Raw genomic sequence first — 22,940 nt, 5'->3', positions numbered from 1 at the left:
GATTTAAACCAGCCGGTTTGATTCACAAAGTTTAGGATACTTTTAAGGCATATCCCAGATAGCTCATTCAAACAAGATAGAGCAGCTAAGCCGCAAAATTTTCTCGGCATTCATTGAAGGTTAGGTATTGTTTCCTCTTCTTCTACATTATGACAACTCTCACAGTAGTCGTTATATTCGAGACCTATTCTTCTAGCATGATTGCTAATTGCACAGTACCCCCTTATGACTAATACCAGCATTCTAATCTGCTACCTGTGAAAAATTAAAAATAAGCTTGACCTGGAAGCAAATTATAGAGGACCATTTTACCTCTAAGTGAGACAGGTGGTTTCGCTGAATCATCTGATTTGAGCCATTACATATAGAAAATTTAAAAATAACTTTTGAAGAAAGAAAAAATACCAAAAAGTCCCTTTAGGTTATCACCTAATACGGGCTCTACATACGGGCTTTCATATTTCTAGGTTCAATATTATAAAAAAATCAAAAAATACCAGTCAAAGAACGAAAAAGTACCAAAAAGTCGCCCTTTTAAAGATTCTAATTTATTTTATGTTTCAAAGTTTAACTTTATAGAAAACTCAAAAAGTACCAGTCGAAGTACTTTTTTTATATATTCCCATTTAATCCACATGCTTAATTTCATGTTTCTAGGTTTAGCTTAATAGGAAACTCAAAAAAGTACCAGTCGAAGTTCGAAAAGGTACCAAAAAGTTCAATTTAATAGATTAATTAAAAAAAGTACCAGTTGAACGACGAAAAAAATACCAAAAAGTCCCCTTTTAGATTCTCATTTACACCGGGCTTAATTTCATGTTTCTAGGTTTAATTTGAAAGAAAACTTAAAAAAAGTAATTTCTTTTTTCGATTTGAATATCAAAGAAAACTCAAAAAATTCCAGTAGAATGAGAAAAGTACCGAAAAAATATCACTTGGTATCGGAGTTCCAAATAATACACCATTAGTATATTTAGTATTTCTAAATTTAAAAATTGTATCTAAATTGGATTATTGTGTTGAAATAAAATCAAATTTCCCGTTTTTACTCATTTTGGTACTTTTTGCCTCAAATTTCCCGTTTTTACCTATTTTGGTACTTTTTGCCTCCCCATTAACGAAGTAAAAATGCAATTCCAAAATGATGCAACATCGTAGTTGGATCCCGTTATTATTTATTCATATATATTTATATGTATAACCAAAAACAATGTTTTATGAAAAAAGTACCAAAAATAGGTACAATTTTCACTTCTTAAACGTCAGAATATCCAAAATGTGCTAATTTTATTTTTTTCGTAAAGTTATGAAGAAGGAATAAATATTTGATGAGTGTTCACAGGTTTAAAATATACATGGGGTTATTCTCTAAATGTTCACATTAATGTCAAAGTTATTCAAGTAAAATTTGAAGATTCTAGATCTAATAGTTTCTCAGATATACAAATTTTTCTATTTAATTCATATGGGGGTTCCAAGACGCCCCCCCCCCAGATAAAAGTCCGCCCTGTTTTCTACAAAGTGTTCAGATGAATATTAAAGTTCTTAGTTCAAAATTTGAAGAATTTAGTTCTATTAGTTTCCCAGATAAACGAATTTTTGTATTTAATTTATATTATTACCCAAAATGTTTAAATGGATGTTAAAGTTATTTGTGCAAATTTTTAAGATTCTAACTGTAATAGTTTCCAAGATAAACGATTTTTTGTATTTAATTTATATGGGAGGTGCCACGCCAAAGGTGCATTGACGCTAAAGTGGCTCAAATATACGGATTTAATATTTTCTTAATATGGGCGTGGCTTCAAAATAAAAAGTAGCCTATTACCTATTCCAGATATATAGGAATACTCTGTGAAGGAAATCGGTTCAGCCGTTTAGTAGTCTATAACGTTCAAACATACGAACAAAAACACATTCATGTTTATATATATAGATATAGATCGAGGGTAAATTTTCTGTAAGAATCATATTTCATCTTATTGCAATAACTGATCGAATCGGAATTTTTGACACCCAATTCGAAAACATAGCAGAAAATTGTTTTGAACATATTGTACTGAGATCAAGATTTTCAATCGCAGGTAGGAAACTGTGGACCTTTTCAAAAAAAGTTTTTCTCATATTTAGTACATTGAAACAGTCAATTTAGTGTATTGAATTTAATTTCCATAGTAATAAAGTCCATCTAATGGAATTACGATTAGAATTTTCATAATCTCTGCAACTGTTTCGTTTTGAAGAAGTATTTTGAATAAAATTTTATTAGATTGTGTGGAAATTAACTAAAATTTTTCTAATTCAATTAACTTACTAAAAGTAATAAGTTTTAACATCAAAATGTTATCAAATGAAATATTGTTAATAGTTTTAGTTTAGTTTTAATTTGTACGCAATTTATAACAAGTAAGAAATTATAGTCGGGCGAGGCCGACCTTGGTTGAAGTAGTACACTAACACCAGTTATAACAAGTGAGAGTGTTATATTCGGCTGTGCCGAATCTCATATACCCACCATCAAGAGGACTTTTATGATCTAAAACCTCTCTACCAAATTTTATGTGGATCGGTCCATAACTGAACCTACCCCCCATATAGGGCCCCCTTCAGAAAATTACTTTAACTCTCATTACTGGCTTAAGAATAAAAGAAAATCCACCCACATAAGTTTCAATGGGGCTAAAATTTCTCTATCAAAGATTTATGTGGATCGGTCCATAGTTGACCCTACCCTCACATGAAACATTTGTGTGTCGAATTGCATCACTATACACGTATTTTTAAGCCAGTAATGAGCGTTATAACCATTTTCTGAAGGGGACCTTATATGAGGGGTAGGGTCAATTACGGACCGATCCTCTTAAAATTTGGTAGGGAGATTTTGGATCATATGAAACTTATTTGTGTCGAATATCATCGATATACTCGTATTTTTAAGCCAGTAATGAGCGTTAAAGTCATTTTCTGAAGGGGACTTCATATGGGGGTAGGGTCAAATATGGACCGATCCTCATAAAATTTGGTAGGGAGATTTTGGATCATATGAAACTTATTTGTGTCGAATATCCTCGATATACTCGTACTTTTAAAACAGATATGTCCGTTAAAGCTATTTTTCGGGAATTCACTATAGAGAATATTTGTGTAAAAATTTCAATCCTCTAGCTCTTTACGTGCTTTCAACAGACAGACAGACGGACGGATGGACAGACATGGCTAGATCGTCTTAGAATTTAATAAGGACCCAGAATATATATACTTTTGTGGGTCTAAAACCAATATTTCGATGTGTTAACGGAATGACAAAATCAATATAGCCCCCACCTTTTTGATGGTGAGTATAAAAATAAAATGTGATTTAGTTTTCATAATAAAGCATTTAAGTTGAATTGTACCTTAAATTAGATATACTTAAGCCATTTATTGTTGAATAAAATTGTGGACATTTAAGTCCTATTTTGAAAGGGGCTTTATATAGCGGCTAGGGTCAAATTTATCAGGGTCATCCAGACTAGTATAGAACTTGGTTTTGCAGCTTTTTGTCGAGATACGAGTATATTAAACATAATTATGTACTTAAAAGCCCTAAAAGACTTAAATATTTTAATACAGAAAATGATTATTTGTGTATGTTACGAACATCTGCGGATATCCAATAAAGCGGTGTAGGGAATTTAAAATGTTTATAAAACTATTCTTGCATCAGATAAGATTTAGTTAATAAAACTAATAGATGTCATTTAATTAAATTAGCAGTATTTATATGTATAGGTATCTAAATTTTGCACTAGATGGTAGACAAATTTAATAAAATTCTAATCAATTATAGTTTTCATATCAAACATTACAGTTGTAGAGTAGCGAATATGGAAAATATGCTAAAATATTTTCTAGTAATTATGGTGGTGCTATTTATGTGTATACCAACAGCAAATTGTAAACTTACAATTTCAAATGGAATTTATTCAAATGAAAATTTTGTGGAATATACTAAATTGGCTGTGTACATGGCTAAACGTTTCATAGGTCCCAAAACAAATACGCTGGTCATCAATGAGAAATGCGATGTTAATTGTCATGAGGAACAAAACTATCAGACGGAACTGCTAAATAGTATTCTATATAATTTAAAGGAAGAATTCGCCATACAGTTGTTTTTCGGCTTTTATAATGATCGATTATGGGATTATAATATATTTATAGTGGACTCGCATGAGTCATTTCTGTAAGTTGTCAACAAGGTGTTTACATTTGAAGAGAAAAAGTTATTATTTTACAAAGAAACGCAAGTGCTCCAGAATATTATTTCTAAAGTAGTACAAACTATTTCTATTTTTTTTTGCAGATATGTACGCTATAGCTTACCCACCACCTGGGAAGAGCGTTATTTCTACTTTTTCATTTTACTAACTTGGAGCACTAACAATGAAGTAGAACTCAATGAAACTCTTTACAAAATATTTAGTACAGCTTTGAGTTTGAGTGTCAGAAATGTGGTTATAATGAGTAAAGCCTTCAATGGAGATCACATCAGTTTCTACGCTTATGAACTCTTTAATAAAGATCATTGTCTAAATAAGATTATTGTGCGTGAAATTAATCGCTACGAAAATGGAACTCTACTGAATCAATTTTTATTTCCCGATCACATTAATGATTACCACGGTTGTGGGTTAAATGTATCGGCTCATAAAATGGCACCACTTTTAACTTTTAATGGCGATGTAAACAATGAAACACATTTAATGGAGATCAATCGCTTCAGTGGTATTGAAGGTGATATTTTGAAAGTAATAGCCAAATCTTTAAATTTTAAAATTAATTTAAAATTCCCAAAGGAAAGGAATATAATTAATTATATGTATAATTCGATGGGTTGTTTTGGAGATGTAAGTAACAGTTTCAACACAAGATTTAAATTATAATAAGTTAGTTAGTTAGTTAGTTAGTTTGAAAGGAGGATGTATATACATCAAATCCGAAGAAATACACCTAGGCCTCTATCGGGCCTGTTGTGTGCTCCTTAACCAGTGGCTCAGGTGGGAATCGAACCCACCATCTCCGGTCTACCAGACTAGAACAATAACCACTAACCTACCGGAGGCCACTATAATAAAAGATTAATTTAAAATGTGTTTCTGGATCAACTGCGTTGAAAATTAGAATAATAATTTCCTATATTTCCGAATATAACACTCTAACTTCTTACAATTATAATTTCAGCTGGATACAGGACGTTCCCAAATAGCCATTGGAGGTTTTAGCTCGACTTTGTGGAATAGCGCCAAGTATAGCAAATCTGTAATTTATCATACTACCCCATTTGTATTTGCGATTCGCAGTGGTGTATGTTTCGGTCCAATCAAGCAACTACTCAATCCTTTATGTCCCTCTATATGGACATTTCTACTGATTTTATTTTCTGCATCATTTATTTTTACCAAATTAATACAGACCAAACCAAAAGTACGTGACTTTGTATTTGGGCCGAATAATAAAAATCCAATATATTCAATGTTTGTAATATTTTTCGGCAACTCATTACCAACACGATTAATACCAAGACGAAATTTTGCTCGATTTCTTATGGCTGCCTGGCTACTGCTAACATTCGAAGTACGCAATGGTTATCAGGGGAAAATGTTTGATAGTTTACGTTTTTCGAAACGTATTCCAGTGCCGCAAAGACTTTCACAACTAATAGAACAGGATTACACTTTATTGACACACACATTTAATGATTACTATCCAGCAAATAAAACACAAATCATTACTAACAGCACTAGACGTCTGGATATGCTTCAGATGAGTACTTCAAAATTAACTGCTACTGCTACTTTGGATACTTTGGCTCATTATAATTATAATAATTGGAATACTAGTTCATTGACCTACATCGAGGAAACCATACATTCATTTCCATGTGTCATGTACTTTAGGAAACATTCCATATTACGTTCGAGCATCGATCGAAAGTTAAAGTTATTCTCCGATGCCGGTATTATTTCACACATTGTAAGGAAGCATGTTCGTACCAAGTTCCTGAAGATGAATACCCATTCACAATTTGTAAGCAGATTGGCAAATCAAAATCTAACAGGATTGTATTTAATAAGTGGCGTCATGTTTTTGATTTCAACAGTTGTGTTTATTCTAGAATTGCTTACCCGTAAGTCGCAAAGATTGGAAAAATTTATGGATATGTTAAATTCTTTTTAAGCAGTCTTTAGAAAGGATGAATTCTATATAGAATAATAACTCTTATTACAAATTTAATAAAATAAACAATTCAGCACAACAACAAAAATTAAAGTGTATGCGAAATATTGTATGTGTATTTTAAGAATATTTTATTAAAAATTTAGTTTAAATTTAGATTGTAGCATTGTGTTGAATACGGTTTTATCTCGGTGAGAATTTTTTTTTAATTTTTAATATTCCGATGCCCTCCACCGGGTGCATGTTATATCAACGTAAAGAGGTAGCATCTCTTTTCGCCGGGACTAGCAATACCTCTAGTCTGCCGGGACTATAAACTGGTGATGATCAAATGTATCCTCGGCCTTTCCTTGGAATGATTTAAAAGGGGTTCCAACCAGAGAAGCACATAATCTAGTTGTTTTTGTTGTAGCAGCTGGCTGGGTGGACAATCCTTGGTCGTTGTTCGTTGAACTCCGAGCCGTTCCGGTGCGAAGAATCGATTGTCGTGGGAACGACATAATCTGGTTGGGGTGACCAGTTGACCGCAGGACTTTATCCCGGCTGGTCACTTGATTGAGGTTCCTTCGTGATCCACATAGTTACTGTGGTTTAAACCCTAGAGTGAGTGTGTCGGGAGTTGTTCTCTATATAATGTCGTATGAATGAGTGGTTGTAAACGAAAGTGATGTTTTTGAATCTCGGATGTTAAGCAACGGGGCAGCAATGGTGAGAGATTAGATAGCTCAAGTATTTGAGCAAAGTGCTTGGACATGTTGAAATCAATTTTCTGAAGGTCAAAGATATCCTCGGAACCATAATCATGTAACTCTGGTTTGGTTGTGCATTAATATACTCAATTCTATTTATAATATTGTATAGTAGTGTATCTTATTAGGGATGTAACGAATGTTCACCTGCGCATGTGCGAAAGCGTATTGTTCTCTTAATTCTTTATATTCGCTTTTGCATTCTGTCTGTTCGGCTGGCTGGATTTAATCAAATATGGACTTTACAAGCTTTTGGGCGTTTTAGCTCATAACTACGTAAAATTTAACTGTTGAGGCCCAAGAGACTGACTTTTGTTTAATGTCAGCATTTCTTTAAAAATCGGCACAACATAATTTTATATAAGCAAGTGACACTGCCGATCTCAACGAATGTATGGTCTCCTTTACATAAGTTAAAGTACTGGTATTTGAATTCAAATAATTGTAATAAGCTAAAGAATATAAAAGATCCAATACGGTTAATTGTGAAGTACTTCTTTGCAGTATATCCAGATGATTAGTGTTGTTGAGCATAATTTGTGTTTTTCTTTGTGGATAAAATTCTTTGTACGAAGATTCCAATAAGGTGTAATCCTGCTCTATAAGATGAGAAATGGTTTGTGGTACTGGTTACTGGTACGTGCAAAATTTCGTTTTGGTAATATTTGAGTTGGTATTAAGAGGCCCAAGAAAGTTGCAAACATTGAATATATGGACGTTTTGTTTGTGCACCAAATACAAAATCTCGGATTTGCACTAGTTTTGTCAATATAATTGATACAGAAAATAAAATCAACAAAAATATCCATGCAGACACACATAAAACCACTCCGAACCACAAATACATAAGAAGTGGTGCAATAAACTAAAGAATTGCTGTATTTTTCGCTATTCCATTGAGTTGAGCTGAAACCTCCAATTGCTATTTGGGACCGTTCCATATCCAGCTGAAAGAAAAATTTCAAAAATTTTTATTTAATGAAAGTGGCACTCAATATCTCACTCACATCAAAACAACCGGTTGAAAAATAAAGACAACTAATTTCACTCGTTTCCTTTGGGAAATTTTAACGAATTTTACTATTTAAAGCATCAGAATTTCACCTTCGATACCACCCAAGCGTTTCATCTATATTAAATGTGTTTCATTGTTTACATCACCATCAAAACTTAAAAGAGGTGGCATTTCCTGAGCCGAAACATTTATCAAACAATCGAGATAATCGTTAGTATGATCGCGAAATAAAAATTGGTTCTGTGGAGTTCCATTCTCATAACGATTAATTTCTCGTATAATTTTATTTCCACATTGATCTTGTTTACACAGTTCGTAGGCATAAAAACTGATGTGATTTCCATTATGGACTCTGCTCATTATAACAAAGTTTCGGACTTTATAAATCAAACATGTTTGAAATATTTCATTTAGGATTTCGTTGTGTTCGTCATCATTGTTGGCAATCCAAGTGAGCAAAATATAAAAATTTAATCGTTCTAGCTGGGTAATGGGGAAACTGTAGAGTATATATCTATTTTGGGATATCATTAAGGATTAATGTACTTAATAAGTAAGAAAATCTAACAGAAAGATTACCGTTATCTCTTTTAGGAAGCAATTTTTACATTACCGGCAAGTAGCAGGCCGCAAAAGTTTTATTCTGTAAAGTATATCAAAAACCGTCTTCGTTCCTTAAAGATTTTTTGCAAAGGTCACAGCGGTTTTCCTCTTTAGACGATTTTATTCATTGTAGATGTGTCTATATATTTCACTAGTCTGTGCGAAGAAGGTTTTGATTCATTTCAGAGAAGAAAAGTTTTTCGACCGTTAGAAATGTTTACTGAGCGAAGTCGGATTTCTATACACAGCGACAAACTTACAAAAACGACTCATGGGAATCCACTATAAACATATTATAGTCGTTTAGTCGACCAACGTATTAATCCATAAAGAATACTATTCCGAATTCTTCCTTCAGGCCGAATACAATATTATCTAAAAGTTCTGGCTGATAGTTTTCCTGAGCTTTGCAATCAAATATACAATATTCTCTGATGACAAACGTATCTGTTTTAGGACTTATGAAATGTTTTGTCATATACACAGCCAAGTTGAAGTATTCAATTAATTTTTCATTTGATTTAATTCCATTTAATGGAATTTTATTGCTCATGGTTGGTAGAGACTTAAGAACCATCACCATTATTATACAGTATTTTAACGTAATTTTTGATTCTTTGCAACTCTTCCGTTTTGAATGCAAACTAAAATTTAATTCAATTTTAAAAGATTGTGTTGATATAGTAATGAAATGAAATACATTTAACAAATTTAATTAACGCAATAAATATACATTTGTTTTAAATATTAAATCTTATCAGATGCAAAACATTCTTTATATTTTTAACATTTTAATATACAATGTTTACACAGAATTTTATATATCACACATTGGTACTTTTTAAGGGGAATCGTATATATCATAGGACTGGAATTATGGTCGCCAATCCCGGACATAGACCTGGTCCGGGAATCATTTGTTTAAATTTTTGTTAACTGATGCTAATTCAGTATAGAAAGTTCTGATCCACTTTGGATAATCGACTAGGTCATGAAGTACTTTCGCTTCATAGTGCGTTGTCCATTACCCAAAAAAATTATAAAATCTCTCAATGCAGATCTTGACAAGATCTGGCCTTATTTAACGGTGGTAATTTTCCAGACACTGGGTGAGCTGACTAGACGACTCACTACTGCACTTTTGTGCTTCTTTGTGAGAAGAGTATATATAATTTTGTCGTTGATATAAAATCAGAAAATTCGCTCCATAAATACCAGAAATATGAGCAAAAATATGAGACAACCTCTGAAAATTTCATAAAAAATATAAATTTTTTATTCGTGCTCAGACAGAAACTGTAAACTACAACAACAAAACACATAATGATACGTTTTATTTATTGTAGGATTCTTACTTGTTCTATATAGTTTTGCCGGTCCATTTACAAGCACTTTGCTCAAGTACTCGAACTATCTAATCACTGACCATTGCTGCACAGTTACTTAACTTCCGAGTTGCTAAAACAACGCTTCCGTTTACAACCACGGAGATGGGATGGCCTCTGTTGGGTCGGCAACAGCAGTGGTATTCGGTAGACCAAAACACGTATCTATCAAATATCACTGGTGTAAGATACCTTTCATCCATCACCATTCAACCCAGCACACTTTTCATTCATTCGATACACTCATAGAGAACAACATCCGACACACTCATGCTGTATTAAATATATTTATATACATACATATAATACCAACTCAGTTCCAACACTTAATCCCATAGTCACTCCTCTTCGGCAACAGCACCGAACTTATCCAGAATTATAGATTTCTCTATGTATCAGACTTTTAACAGACATTTTCTTCCCGCGACTTAAACCACAACCACCACGTGCACCCCGAAGGCACCTCTCTAATAACCGGGACAAGTCAAAGCCCGAAACTTTGCCTTGCGGGCTACGGGTTCCCGTGGTACCAAATTATATGGTTCTCTGGTTCCTTCCCATGTAAAATCATTCCAAAAAAAGGCCGAGGATATATTTGATCATTACCAGTTTATAGTCCCGAGAGACTAGCGGTTCTGGTAGTACCTCTTTTTCCCGGTATTGCAATCACAACAAGATGGTAACATGCCCCAAGTGAGAAAAGATCTTGACAATAGAAAGCTAACTATTATCCAAATGTAATACTAACTCACTAACACATCGAAATATTGGTCCTTATTATATTCTAACACGATCTAGCCATGTCAGTCCGTTTGTTGAAAGCACAATTTGTTCTTCACCTCTTTCTACACAAAAAGGTAGAGGGCTGAAATTTTTAACAAAGTGAACCTTTCCACATATTCCCTACACATATGGCTCCCGGAAAACATTTCTAACAGTCATAACTATTTTATAAACTCAAGTATAGCAATGATATTCTACTCTATACAAAAATCATAATCCAAATCTAATCCAAAATTTCCCTTTGCCTCCTTATAAAAGTACATATTCTATTAATTGCTTTCACTTGCATGTTTTTAAACCATTTCAGTAAAAGATTTTACATTTTTTAACAAAGAAAAGTAAAAATGTTTTTATTTCATGTGAATAATTTAGTAAAAATTAAAAATGTTTTAGTGTAAAAAGTATGCAAATATATAATTTCATTTAAAAATTCGACAAAACGCATTTATCTAAATTATTCCAAATTTAACAAATTCATAAGTATCTGCAATCGTCTCGAGTTCTTCGTTAACAATTCCAATAAGAACAGAAAAATTGAAATTTGTATCATTATAAAGTAAATGTAGAACAATCCTCTTAAATTTCCCAGTGTTATACGACTTACATCCTGCGACTGAGTATTCATCATAGATTTAAAATTTGAATGAACGTGTCTCTTGGCAATATGTGCAGTTATTCCCGAATCAGTAAATAATTTTAATTTTTTATCGAAACTATTCTGCAACAATGAATGTTTATTGAAATACATGACACATTGATATGAGTGTATGGTCTCTGCAACAGGTATCAAAGTGGTAATACTACGATTTTGAAATTTATAATAGGCCCAATAGTCCAAAATAACAGCCCCTGTTAAGCGCATTTCACTTGTTTGTATTTGCTGCAGTGTTGAAAATCTATCTAGCCATATGATAGTTTTATTCATGGGATAGAAACTCGTATATATGGGATTCAATAATGTATAGTCCCGGGCAGTAAGTTCCGCTATAGTTTCAGGTACTGGCATGCGTTTTCCTAGTCTTAAACTATCAAACATTTTACCCAAATAACCAGTTCGTATCTCAAGTGCCAATAATAGCCATGACATAAGTATAAATCGGGCAAAATTTCGTGTCGGCATTATTTGATTTGGCATTCCATAACCCAGAAAAGTTATAAACAAATAAAAAGTTGGACTCTTATTTTTGATACCAAATATAAAATCACGCAACTGTGTCATCTTATAACGAATAATTATTTGAATGAGAAACGTGGATACACTGAAGAATATTAATATAATAAACCACGTGGGTCCGTCCAAGGGATTTATTAATTGTTTTATGGGTCCAAAATATATATCGTTACGAACCACAAACTTATAGGGAGTTGTGTGATAAACAATTGATTTGGTTAATAGGTGATGATATTCCAATGTTGAACTCAAACCACCAATGGCTATTTTAGAACGTCTACACTCCAACTGAAAAAATAAACTCATATGAGTTAGAACCATTTAAAAATTTTTAACAAATCTACAACTCTCAGGTAGATGCTTTCGATTCTCCACATAATCGTTTTTTATCGTATTTTATCTGCTCATAATACTTACATCACTAAAACAGCCAGTGGAATTATAACGTAATCCAATCACACTGAAGTTTCGACTAAAACGCATATGAATTTTAAAATTTAATGCCTCTGCAATCAGTTTCAAAATTTCACCCTCTATTCCACCCAAACGTTTCATGTCCATCAAATGAGTTTCATTCTTTAAATCTCCATCAAATGTTATAAATGGCTGTATAAGTTCAGCAGAAATCTTAACGGGACAACCAAACAAATTACTCGCAATTATCGGAAATAATAAATCAAATTTAAGTTGACCATTTTCATAACGATTAACTTCTTGCAACATTATATCTTCAGCACACATATCTGGACTATACAACTCATACGAATAGAAACTAAAATAATTATACAAACGAGATTTCACCATAACAGCGACGTTTTTCACGTTGAATTTTAAACAAATTTTAAAAATTTCTAATAAATTATAATCCAGAAGATATTCAGAACTCCATGTTAATAAAATAAAGAAGTAATAATCACGTTCATGGGCAGAATAGGGAATTGAAAACTTTAACAATCTAAAATTTTAATTAATAATGTTAAAAGATATTTATAACTTGTATGTAATAACTGAAACTCAACTGAAATGTGTCATACGAATCCACCACAAATATATTGTAATCCCAGGGACGATCATCAGTTTCTCCTACAAACAGTTGGACACTAAGGGAATCCTTTAAATTTTCCATTACATTATGTACTAGAGTTGAGTGATACTTTTTCATCTCTTTACAAAGATATTCACATTTTCCTGTTATTATCACTGTATTGGTTTTCGGACTTATATATCGTTTCGTCATTAAAAATGCCACATCTACAAATTCTTTTATGTGTTTTGCCTCATTTAAGTGGCCAACATCTATAATGCAATTGGCTTCAAAACTTAGTACCGACAAAATAATAAAAATATTGCAGAAGTAATAGCAAGTATTAGTACTATTATAGATCAGCATTTTGTAACGATTGTTTTGAAAAACTAGACTGACTTTTCAATTGTTGAAAATTTTAATTTAATTCTAAATGTTACAAAACCATACAATACAAATTATAAACGATTTGCTAATAATCGTTAATTGCAAGCTATTAAGGAATGGCGAAATATTAATTTGATTGGCTTTTTTATTTTTTCTAATTTTTAATTTTTGTAGCCGTTTTTAAACCCTAGAGTTGTAGGTGGCAATCCGGAACTAGCAACCTCACCTACTTCCAGATTTTCGCTAACCAAATAATTGGTTATGTGACCATTTATTTTAACATAGGCTTGTCCTAGAAGGTAGTAAATTGACTCTTTGGGGACAGTAACTACATTTTGTAGAATGCAATTGAACAATTGAACTTTCGGAAATACAATAGAAAAAAAAAAAAACAAGTTTCAATACTACTTACGACCAGTAAAATGACGAATGCCTCTGCCTTGCAATACCAGGGAATGTTTATGTAACGACTGCCTGTGCTCTGCATTACAACGAGAACATTCTGAAAGAATGATCCAACGCATGTAAGATAGAGTCAAATAGATGTGTAGACAAACAATCGTGGTTTCCCTCAATAATTTCGTTGACTATATCTTCCTACAGTCCCCGTGAGAACCAGCCGGTATTTCTAATAAAACCGATCATATTTACTTGTGACATACATATCTCTGAGACAGTTCATATCATGGAAAAGAACGCTTCCTTTAAAGCTAGACTGTGATCTTGTAAGGCTGGACAGTCACGCAAAAGGTGTTGTAACCGATTCCTCTTCTTCCTCATCCAAACACAACTTTTATAGTAGCTATGTATAACATGAGTAGCCCATGTTTAGGTTAGGTTGATAGGAGGATGTATACTACATCAAATCCGAAGAAATACATCTAGGCCACTATTGGGCCTGTTGTACGCTCATTTTCATGAAAAAAATCACTGAATGTATTATTTTTCGATGTTCAGAAACACAGTTTCCTGTACGTAATTCCTAATATACTTGGATCTAAGTTCGATGAATCAGGTCACCCCATAGGATCTTTATGGTTCTACCTACCGTTTCATTATCCAAGAGGCCTTATGGGATTCTCTCACCCATATTTTTAATTCAGCTTTTGTTGCGTCGAATGATTTTGCGTTTGTCAGGTTAACTACCTCGAGCTCACTTCCTTTTAAAGCTATTACATTCGCCCTTTCATTGCCGACTACTCCCGAGTGGCCTGGTACCCATGTGATGCAAACCTTACCTCTGGGAGAATATTCAGTTAAAGCTTTCTTACAATCCAATACGGTCTTAGATTTAATTTTATCACCTGATATAGCCCTAATTGCCTTCTGCCTATCGGTAAATATATTAAGCCCTGTGGCTGCAACATTTTTTTATCCAATTTACACATTCCATTATTGCTCGGACTTCTGCCTGGATGCTTGTGTTATGATTAGGTAAACGGTGGTCTTCAATATAGAATCCCAGCCCCACTTTGCGCCCTAATTTAGAGCCTTCCTTTTAGCAACGGATTCCTACTGGTATTTGCTCTAAAATTCCGTTTGACCAAGACATTCTGTCTGAAATATTCTGTGTCTGGTATGCGATCAGGCACGTCCGATGATTCTGTATAACCTTCCAATGTGTCCAGTATACATTGGTCACGTCTCCTATAACCGCTTTTGACCAGTTCGCCTAAAGTAAAGAGCTGTTCGGCTGTAAACGCCGCCTCATATCTTAAATATGTTTCAATGGGTGGAATATCTAGCAACGTTTCCATAGCTTTGGTTGAAGTAGTACACATGGCATCACTTATACCCAATTAGCATGTACGATGAACTCCCTGTAGTAGTTTGATATTACACTTTTTGTCCAAAGCCGTCCACCGGATTATTGAAGCATAAGCTAGAATTGATCAAATTACACTTCTATAAAGCCAATTTGTCATAGTAGGACTAACACTCCATTTCATGACTATAATGAGTAGCCCATACGTTCCGACATTTGTCAAATCATACAGTGCCCAGTAATTATACCCGTGAGAAGCTTAATCGAATTCTTACTTAAAGTCAAGATAGTCCTAGTCCTATCCTTTGACAGAGTGGACCGGAGCTGTCTCCTTATTCAGTATTCAACAAGTGGTGATATTTGACCACCTGAGTTCCATTTCACTCAAAGCCCAGTCATCTATACATTTTAATAGGCTCACCTTTTGTGCAAGAGTTATGTCTAGGAACTATCCTTTCGTTGCGCATTTATTAGATACTTCATTTCCCGGGATGCCTTATGTCCTGAAACCTATACCAATGTAGAAGCCATTTCGACTTAACGTTGGAGTTAAGAGTCTTGATTGATGCAAGGCTGTCCAAGTATATATGTTTAGTAAAATTTTCGTGATTCAATTCTCCGATTCTTCTCGCGGCTGTATCGATGGTATATATCTCTGCCTGACAGACCGTGTCAAGTAGTCGAAAAGACAACAGAAGATCCAGCTTTTCGAAGAAAATTGCCCATAAACCCATGGGTTTATGGGTTTCTTTCACTGAGTAGCTTTTAAAACAACAACATACATTTTAAAACCCATATATGCCGAAGTGAGTAGAAAAATACCCAGCCCAGCACACTCAGGTATGGCAACAAAAAAAATTAAAAACTGTCACGACAATACAAACATAAATGCCCTAAATAATGTCTGTATGAAATTTGATCAAAATTGGATAGCGGATTCGGGGGTCAGTCGTTAATGAGTTAAATAGCCAAGAAGCTATATTTAAAACTGATACTGACGGATATACATACATGGTTAATAATAAGGTGAAAACACACTCTCATAATCAGAATTTAATTACAATATTTATTGAAAAGTAATATATTTCGAATACATATACCCAATATTAGGTACACCTAAAATCTTTACTTTAGTAATTTTATTATTTATCAATTTAAAGGCTGTAGCTAATATTGAACAAATCAGTTTGTAATAGAATCACTGTTTAAAATGAATTTAACGCATCCATAAATTTTTCCAATCTTTGCGACTTGCGGGTAAGCAATTCCATAATAAACACAACCGTTGAAATCAAAAACATGACACCACTTATAAAGTACAATCCTTTTAGATTCCCATTTGCCAATCTGCTGACAAACTGCGAATTGGTATTCATTTTTAAGAACTTTGAACGAACATGCTTCCTTGCAATGTGTGAAGTAATACCGGCATCGGAGAATATCTTCAATTTTCGATCGATACTCGAACGTAACATGGAATGTTTCCTAAAGTACATGACACATGGAAACGAATGTATAGTTTCCTCGACGTAAGTCAAGGTGCTAGTATTCCAATTCTTATAATTGTAATGAGCCAAAGAATCCAACAGAGCCGTGGAAGTTAATTTCGAAGTACTCATCTGTAGCATATGCATACGTCTAGTGGTATTAGCCATGATTTGTGTTTTATTTGCTGGATAGAAATCATTATATAAATGTGTCAGTAAGGTGTAATCCTGTTTTATGAGTTGAGAAATTGTTTGAGGTATTGGAATACGTTGAGAAAAACGTAAACTGTCAAACATTTTGCCCTGATAACCATTGCGTACTTCGAATGTTAGAAGTAGCCAGGCAGCCATAAGAAATCGAGCAAAATTTCGTCTCGGTATTAAACGCGTTGGTAATGAATTGCCGAAAAAAATTATAAACATTGAACATATTGGGTTTCTATTCTTCGGCCCAAATACAAAGTCATGTACCCTTGGTTTGGTTTGAGTTAATTTACTGAAAATAAATGAGGCTGTAAAGAAAATCAGTAGAAATGTCCATGTTGAGGGGCATAAAGGATTGAGTAGTTGTTTGATTGGACCAAAACATACACCACTGTGAACCACAAATACATATGGAGTAGTATGATAAACGAAAGATTTGCTATACTTGTCGTTGTTCCATTGAGTCGAACTGAAACCTCCTATGGCTATTTGTGAACGTTCTCTATCCAGCTGAAACGACAAATTATGAATTTTTTCTTTGATACATAAAAAAATTATAATTTATATTTAAAAACTCAAACTTACATCTCCAAAACAGCCCTTAGAATCATAAAAATTATTAATTATATTCTCTTCCTTTGGGAAATGTAAACGAATTTTAAAATTTAAAGATTTGGCAATCACTTTCAAAATATCACCTTCAATTCCACTCAAGCGATTGATCTCTAATAGATGTGTTTTATTGTTCACATCGCCATTAAATGTTAAGAGTGGTGGCACTTTATGGGCCGACACATTTAACCGACAACCATGATAATCATTAATATGATCGGGAAATAAAAGTTTATTCTTTAGAGTTCCATTCTCGTAACGATTGATTTCGCGTACCATAATCTTACGACAATTATATTTATTGAAGGCTTCATAAGAGTAGAAACTGATGTGATCTCCATTGAAGGCTTTACACATTACAACCACATTTCTGACGTAAAAACTCAAAGCTGTGCTAAATATATTGTGCAGAGTTTCATTCAGTTCTACTTCATTGTTAGTGTTCCAAGTTAGCAAAATGAAAAAGTTGAAAAAACGCTCCTGCCGTGTGGTGGGTAAGCTATAGCATAAATATCTGCAAAAAATATAAAAATTCTAAAACACATTTGCGCTTTCTGAAAAGAAAACTATTACACTGCAAGTGTAAAAGCAAGTCTTGACAACTTACAGAAATGATTCATACGAGTCCACTATAAATATATTGTAATCCCATAATCGATCATTGTAAAAACCCATAAAAAACTGTATTGCAAATTCTTCCTTTAAACCAAATAGAATATTGTTTAATAGTTCTGTCTGATAGTTTTGCTGCTCATGACAAAAAACTTCACATCTCTCATTGATGACCAGCGTATTTGTATGGGGACCTATAAAACGTTTAGCCATGTATACCGCCAATTTAGTATATTCAGCAAAATGTTCATTTGACTTGATTCCATTTGAAATTTCAATTTTACTGTTTACAATTGCCAAAAACATTATTAGCACTTTCATAATTAATACACAATATTTAAACATATTTTGCCTTTTCATAACTCTTCAACTGTTTAGTTTTAAATGAAAACTATAATTAAATAATGTTTTATTGAATTTAATAATAGTTTAGTGCAAAAATGGGGAAACATACATATCTGTGTATATAATGCTAATTAAATTAATTGAATGCAGACAATTAGTTTTATAATCCAAATCTTATCTGATTCAAGAATGCTTTTATAAATATTTGTATATCCTACATCACAGCAGTGGGAGGTACATATTGCATTTGTGCTTAAAGTACATCCATTTTGGTTGAAATCAGCATATTATAAAAAAAAAAACCGTCCAACAAACAGGATTTTAACTTACAATCTTGCAGCTGAAATTTATACCTCGTTAGATAGACAATTTTCTGTAAAGGATAAGATTTTGGCAAAATGCTAGGAAAATATTAGTAAGAAAATAGACAAAAAAAAAAAAAAATACAGAAAATAACTGTAAAGCCGGTTTTAAATCCAGGAAATTCGGGTGAACACATTTATAACCAGTTATTTTTCGGTTGTATTCGAACAAAAATAAGTACTTATTCATCCAAAAAGTAACTCACTCGTAAATCGTAGGTAATTCAAACTGTAATTCGCAGCTGAAATTTTGTATAGCGAATCATGTAACTCAGTTCGTAATTGGGGGTTGAATGACGAATGAGAGCGTGAATGACGAATAATTGCTTCTAAATTCTATTAAATTATAGTTTTCATTTGAACGAAAATGGTTGTAGAGTTACTATTATGAAAAGTATGCTAAAATGGTTTTATGTGCTTGACAATTAAAAACTGTAGAATTGAAGTTTCAAATGAAGATTTTGCTGTTATTTGTCATCAGGAGCAAAACTATCAGACGGAACTATTAAATAATATTATATTTAATTTAAAAGAAGAAATTGCAATACAGTTATCTTTGGATTTTTATAATGATTGATTGTGAGATTACAATATATTTATAGTGGACTCGCATGAGTCATTTCTGTAAGTTGCCAATAGTTGCTTTTACACTTTGGCAGAACGGAAACATGTGTTCTAGTTATATTATATATTATTTTATGAATTTCTTTACAGATTTGTACGCCATAGCTTACCCACTTTCAACCATAGAATATATAGAGAGGAAACTCTGCTGTCAAGGACCTAAGTCTGTTGTCAAAAACCTAAGTCGTCTGAATGTAGTTATGATACCATGGGGCTGAGTTTCCATCTTTGTCTTGTCCCGGTTATTAGAGTGGTACCTTCGGGATGCACGTGGTGGCATCCTGAAGGGTTTAAACCCATTCACGCGGGAAGAGTATATTGGTTAAAAGATTGATGCACGGTAAAATCTATAATTCGGGATAAGTTCGGAGCTGTAGCTCAGATAACAGATAATACGTAGAGCGTTGGAAATGAGTTGGTGTCAAATATATATCATATGGGATGTAGAGTAATACGGACCTTACTCACTCGGATGTTCTTCTCAATGAGTGTGTCGGTGTGCAGAGTTGAATGGTGATGGATGAAAAGTATCTTATAAATGTGATACCAATGAATTTGTCTTCCATGTCAGGGTATTTTTAGGGTTTACTCTGTCCATACCAGACTTACTACAGTGTGTTCTTTGTGAGTAAGAACAATGTTTTTGGCTTATTTGATGGATTCGTATTTTGGTCTACCGATTACATCTCTAGGTGCCGAATCCCATCTTCGTGTTTGTGAACTGAAGTGATGTTTTTGCATATCGAAAGTTAAGCAATGATCTGATCACGTTAATGATTACCTGTTGGCTGTTGGTTAAATGTATTCGCTCACAAAATGGCACTACTTTTGAATTTTATTGGCGATGTGAAAAATAAAACAATGCGTTGCTTGAGTGGGATTAAAGGTGATGTTCTGAAAGTGATAAATTAGGCGTATACTTAATATTTGTAATATTAATAGTTCATTAACACGTATACGTACAGGTGTCGTTAATAAAAGCAATGCAATTTCGCAATGTAAACTTTCTTCTTAAAAAGAAAAAAATTAAAATGAAGTGAAGTTTTAATTCTTACTTAATTTTATAAGGATCTTAATATCAATCAAGTTTTCTTCGAAATTTCGAAATCGTCAAAATTTTATGCGGATCGTTTTAATGCTTTTTCTCATTTTAGTATTATGATATAAATCGGTAAAAAGAATTTGATATAAACTCTAATCTTCCCTTTAAATTCTTTAGAGATCAATCCATAATGCAAACCCCCATAAAGACCATATTACGAAAGTCATTATCATATTACTATTCATAAACGATTATAAAATGTTTGATGGTGAATATATAAGATTCGGCATAGCCGAATATAATACTCGTACTTGTTTTATATTCGCTTAATGCGTAACACTTTTGCATTTGTGTTTTCTCTAAAATATATTTTATAGATTGGCAGCAGTCCTGGTTTTCTGTGACTAAAATATTTAGTTTTTCCGACGTATACTCAAAAATGTCTCCTCAAGAACGGTATCCTTTGATCCAGTTCACCAAATATTGACGAATGTCGAGTGCTTAACGTGAACACCTTTCTTGACGGCCTTATTTCACGGTGGTCTTTTTCATCCACTTGGTGGACTAGAGACGGTCTACCACGCGCCCCTGAATCCTTCTATGAAGAACTCAGGTGGCAATTTTTGTACATGGCCATGTACAAGCACTTTGCGAATGAATTCGAGCTTTCTAATCTATTGCAGCATGGGATCAATCCCAATGCAAACCCCGACAAGGAAAAAGCAGGAAGGGGCGACAAACCCCAACATCAGGTGAAACCAATCTTCCAGTATACCGAAAGGTGACCACCCTTATGATGGCATGCAAAATTGCATTATTTAAAATGCAATCCCCATCAATTAATGACCCATTCCAGTGCATTCCTTAACCTCTTACTGAGATGGCTCTGTTGATTCGGCAACATCATCTAGAGATGTATTTGGTAGTCCGAAAAATCCAGCCAATAAATCAGGATCCCTCTGTATGTCAGATAATGTGACAAAGCATGTAAAAATTTCCAAAGTCAATTCGAACCCAATAATTTTCCCGACAAGTTGAGTGGTGGTCCTCAACCATAAGACGCGTAGCATGAAACAATATGAATCCTGTTGAGATGGCAACAGCACCGAGAACTTCTCTGAAGTAAAAGGTGTACTAAATCAGTACTAGTCTTCTGTCGGGCAGAGAAGACTTTCCTGATCATTCACCAATTACATCAGTTCCATTCTCATACCATAAAGAACGACCTACGGAATGACAGGCAACTACCAAGTGTCAACCTGAAAATTCCCCAACCTATACTGGCGCCCTACTACGCGAAGAGAAGGAGATACTCAACGGGTTCAGGAATACAGTATAAGTTGCTCTGTCACATCACCCAATGATATCTGTTGAGATGGAAACAGCAACGGAGAAAGAATCCAGACATATATATAGCTTTTGGATATATAACCGTAGTGTCACATTATATGGTACTCTGGTTAGACCCCATGTCAAATCAATGCAAGGAAAGGCCGAGGATATATTTGATCATCACCAGTTTATAATCCCGGCAGACTAAAAGTATTGGTAGCAGGGTTGGGGGGTAATGATTACATTTTCAATGACATTTGAAGCAATTGTAATTGAAGCCTTACCAATTACAATTACTTGTAATTATAATTGAAGTTTTGACAATTACAATTACTTGTAATTGAAGAATTTCCAATTACGATTACTTGTAATTGTAAATTTTGTTCCTTATAATTGCATGTAATTTGTAATTAGTAATACCTTAATTACAAATACAAGTAATTTTAATTGTAAACTTCAATTACAATTACAAGTAATTGTAATTTCAAAAATTTCAATTACAATTTACAGTTATTGCTCAATTACACATTACAATTAATTGTAATTGACATTGTAATGAATTACTTTGTGTAATCATTACCCCCTCTCATGCCTGATTGGTAGCATCTCTTTTCTCCGGGAAATTGCAATAACATCAAGGTAGATATTTCACCAAGGTAACATGCCCCCGGGAGACACAAATATTGACAGCTGGACAAAGATTTGGATAAATAGTATCTTAGAATTATTAAATTGTATATTTTCGCTGAGAATATCAGCAACTTCAATTTTGGTGCCACCCTAATGTACATATGTATCTACGATCTAAACATCGATGTGTTACGAATGGAATAACTTCAACACATATCATTTTGGTGGTTGATATAAAAGAGAGACAAATTAATGAAATTAATATTTTATGTTACTTAATACCTAGTAATTACCGTTTATTAGCATTAATTATACAGATACTAATCTGTAGTCTACCGTTTTGTATTATCAAATACTTATTAGTTGCAACTTTTAGAATTAAATTAAAATTTTAAGCAATTGAAAAGTCAGTCTGGTGTTTTAAATCAAGCATTAAAGAATGACAACCTATAAGAGTGCTAATACCTCCTTCTTATACTTCTGTACCATTTTCATTATTTTGTCGGTTTTAAATTTTGAAGCCAATGGTATTTTAGAGATTGGCCTCTTAAATGAGAGAGAACACATAATGGAATTTGTTGATGTGGCA

At 33.4% G+C, this 22,940-nt stretch overlaps 3 protein-coding genes across 3 annotated transcripts; 1 reads left to right on the top strand and 2 right to left on the bottom strand.

Moving 5' to 3' along the window:
• The first annotated feature begins 4,007 nt into the window (after nucleotides 1–4,007).
• LOC119602035 lies at nucleotides 4,008–6,219 on the top strand. Its single transcript, XM_037953359.1, has 4 exons — nucleotides 4,008–4,225; nucleotides 4,346–4,790; nucleotides 4,839–4,889; nucleotides 5,224–6,219. Exons 1-4 carry the CDS (start codon nucleotides 4,008–4,010, stop codon nucleotides 6,217–6,219), a joined length of 1,710 nt encoding a protein of 569 aa, XP_037809287.1.
• A 2,933-nt stretch (nucleotides 6,220–9,152) lies between these two features.
• Nucleotides 9,153–13,051, bottom strand: LOC119602034. The gene is made up of 4 exons (XM_037953358.1): nucleotides 12,960–13,051; nucleotides 12,343–12,880; nucleotides 11,359–12,213; nucleotides 9,153–9,230 (listed from the first exon to the last, which is right to left on the bottom strand). The coding sequence occupies exons 1-4, from the start codon at nucleotides 13,049–13,051 to the stop codon at nucleotides 9,153–9,155; spliced, it is 1,563 nt and encodes a 520-aa protein (XP_037809286.1).
• Nucleotides 13,052–16,306: 3,255 nt separating this feature from the next.
• On the bottom strand, nucleotides 16,307–17,683 carry LOC119602033. The gene is made up of 3 exons (XM_037953357.1): nucleotides 17,477–17,683; nucleotides 17,378–17,428; nucleotides 16,307–17,302 (listed from the first exon to the last, which is right to left on the bottom strand). Exons 1-3 carry the CDS (start codon nucleotides 17,681–17,683, stop codon nucleotides 16,307–16,309), a joined length of 1,254 nt encoding a protein of 417 aa, XP_037809285.1.
• Nucleotides 17,684–22,940: the final 5,257 nt, after the last annotated feature.

The sequence above is a fragment of the Lucilia sericata genome, unplaced genomic scaffold (genome assembly GCF_015586225.1).
Source record: "Lucilia sericata isolate MDLA Ls3-8-SP2 unplaced genomic scaffold, ASM1558622v1 Contig000206F_arrow, whole genome shotgun sequence".
Lineage (NCBI taxonomy): Eukaryota > Metazoa > Arthropoda > Insecta > Diptera > Calliphoridae > Lucilia > Lucilia sericata.
Note: the sequence above shows the minus strand (reverse complement) of the source record. Positions and strands in the feature narration are given on the sequence as shown.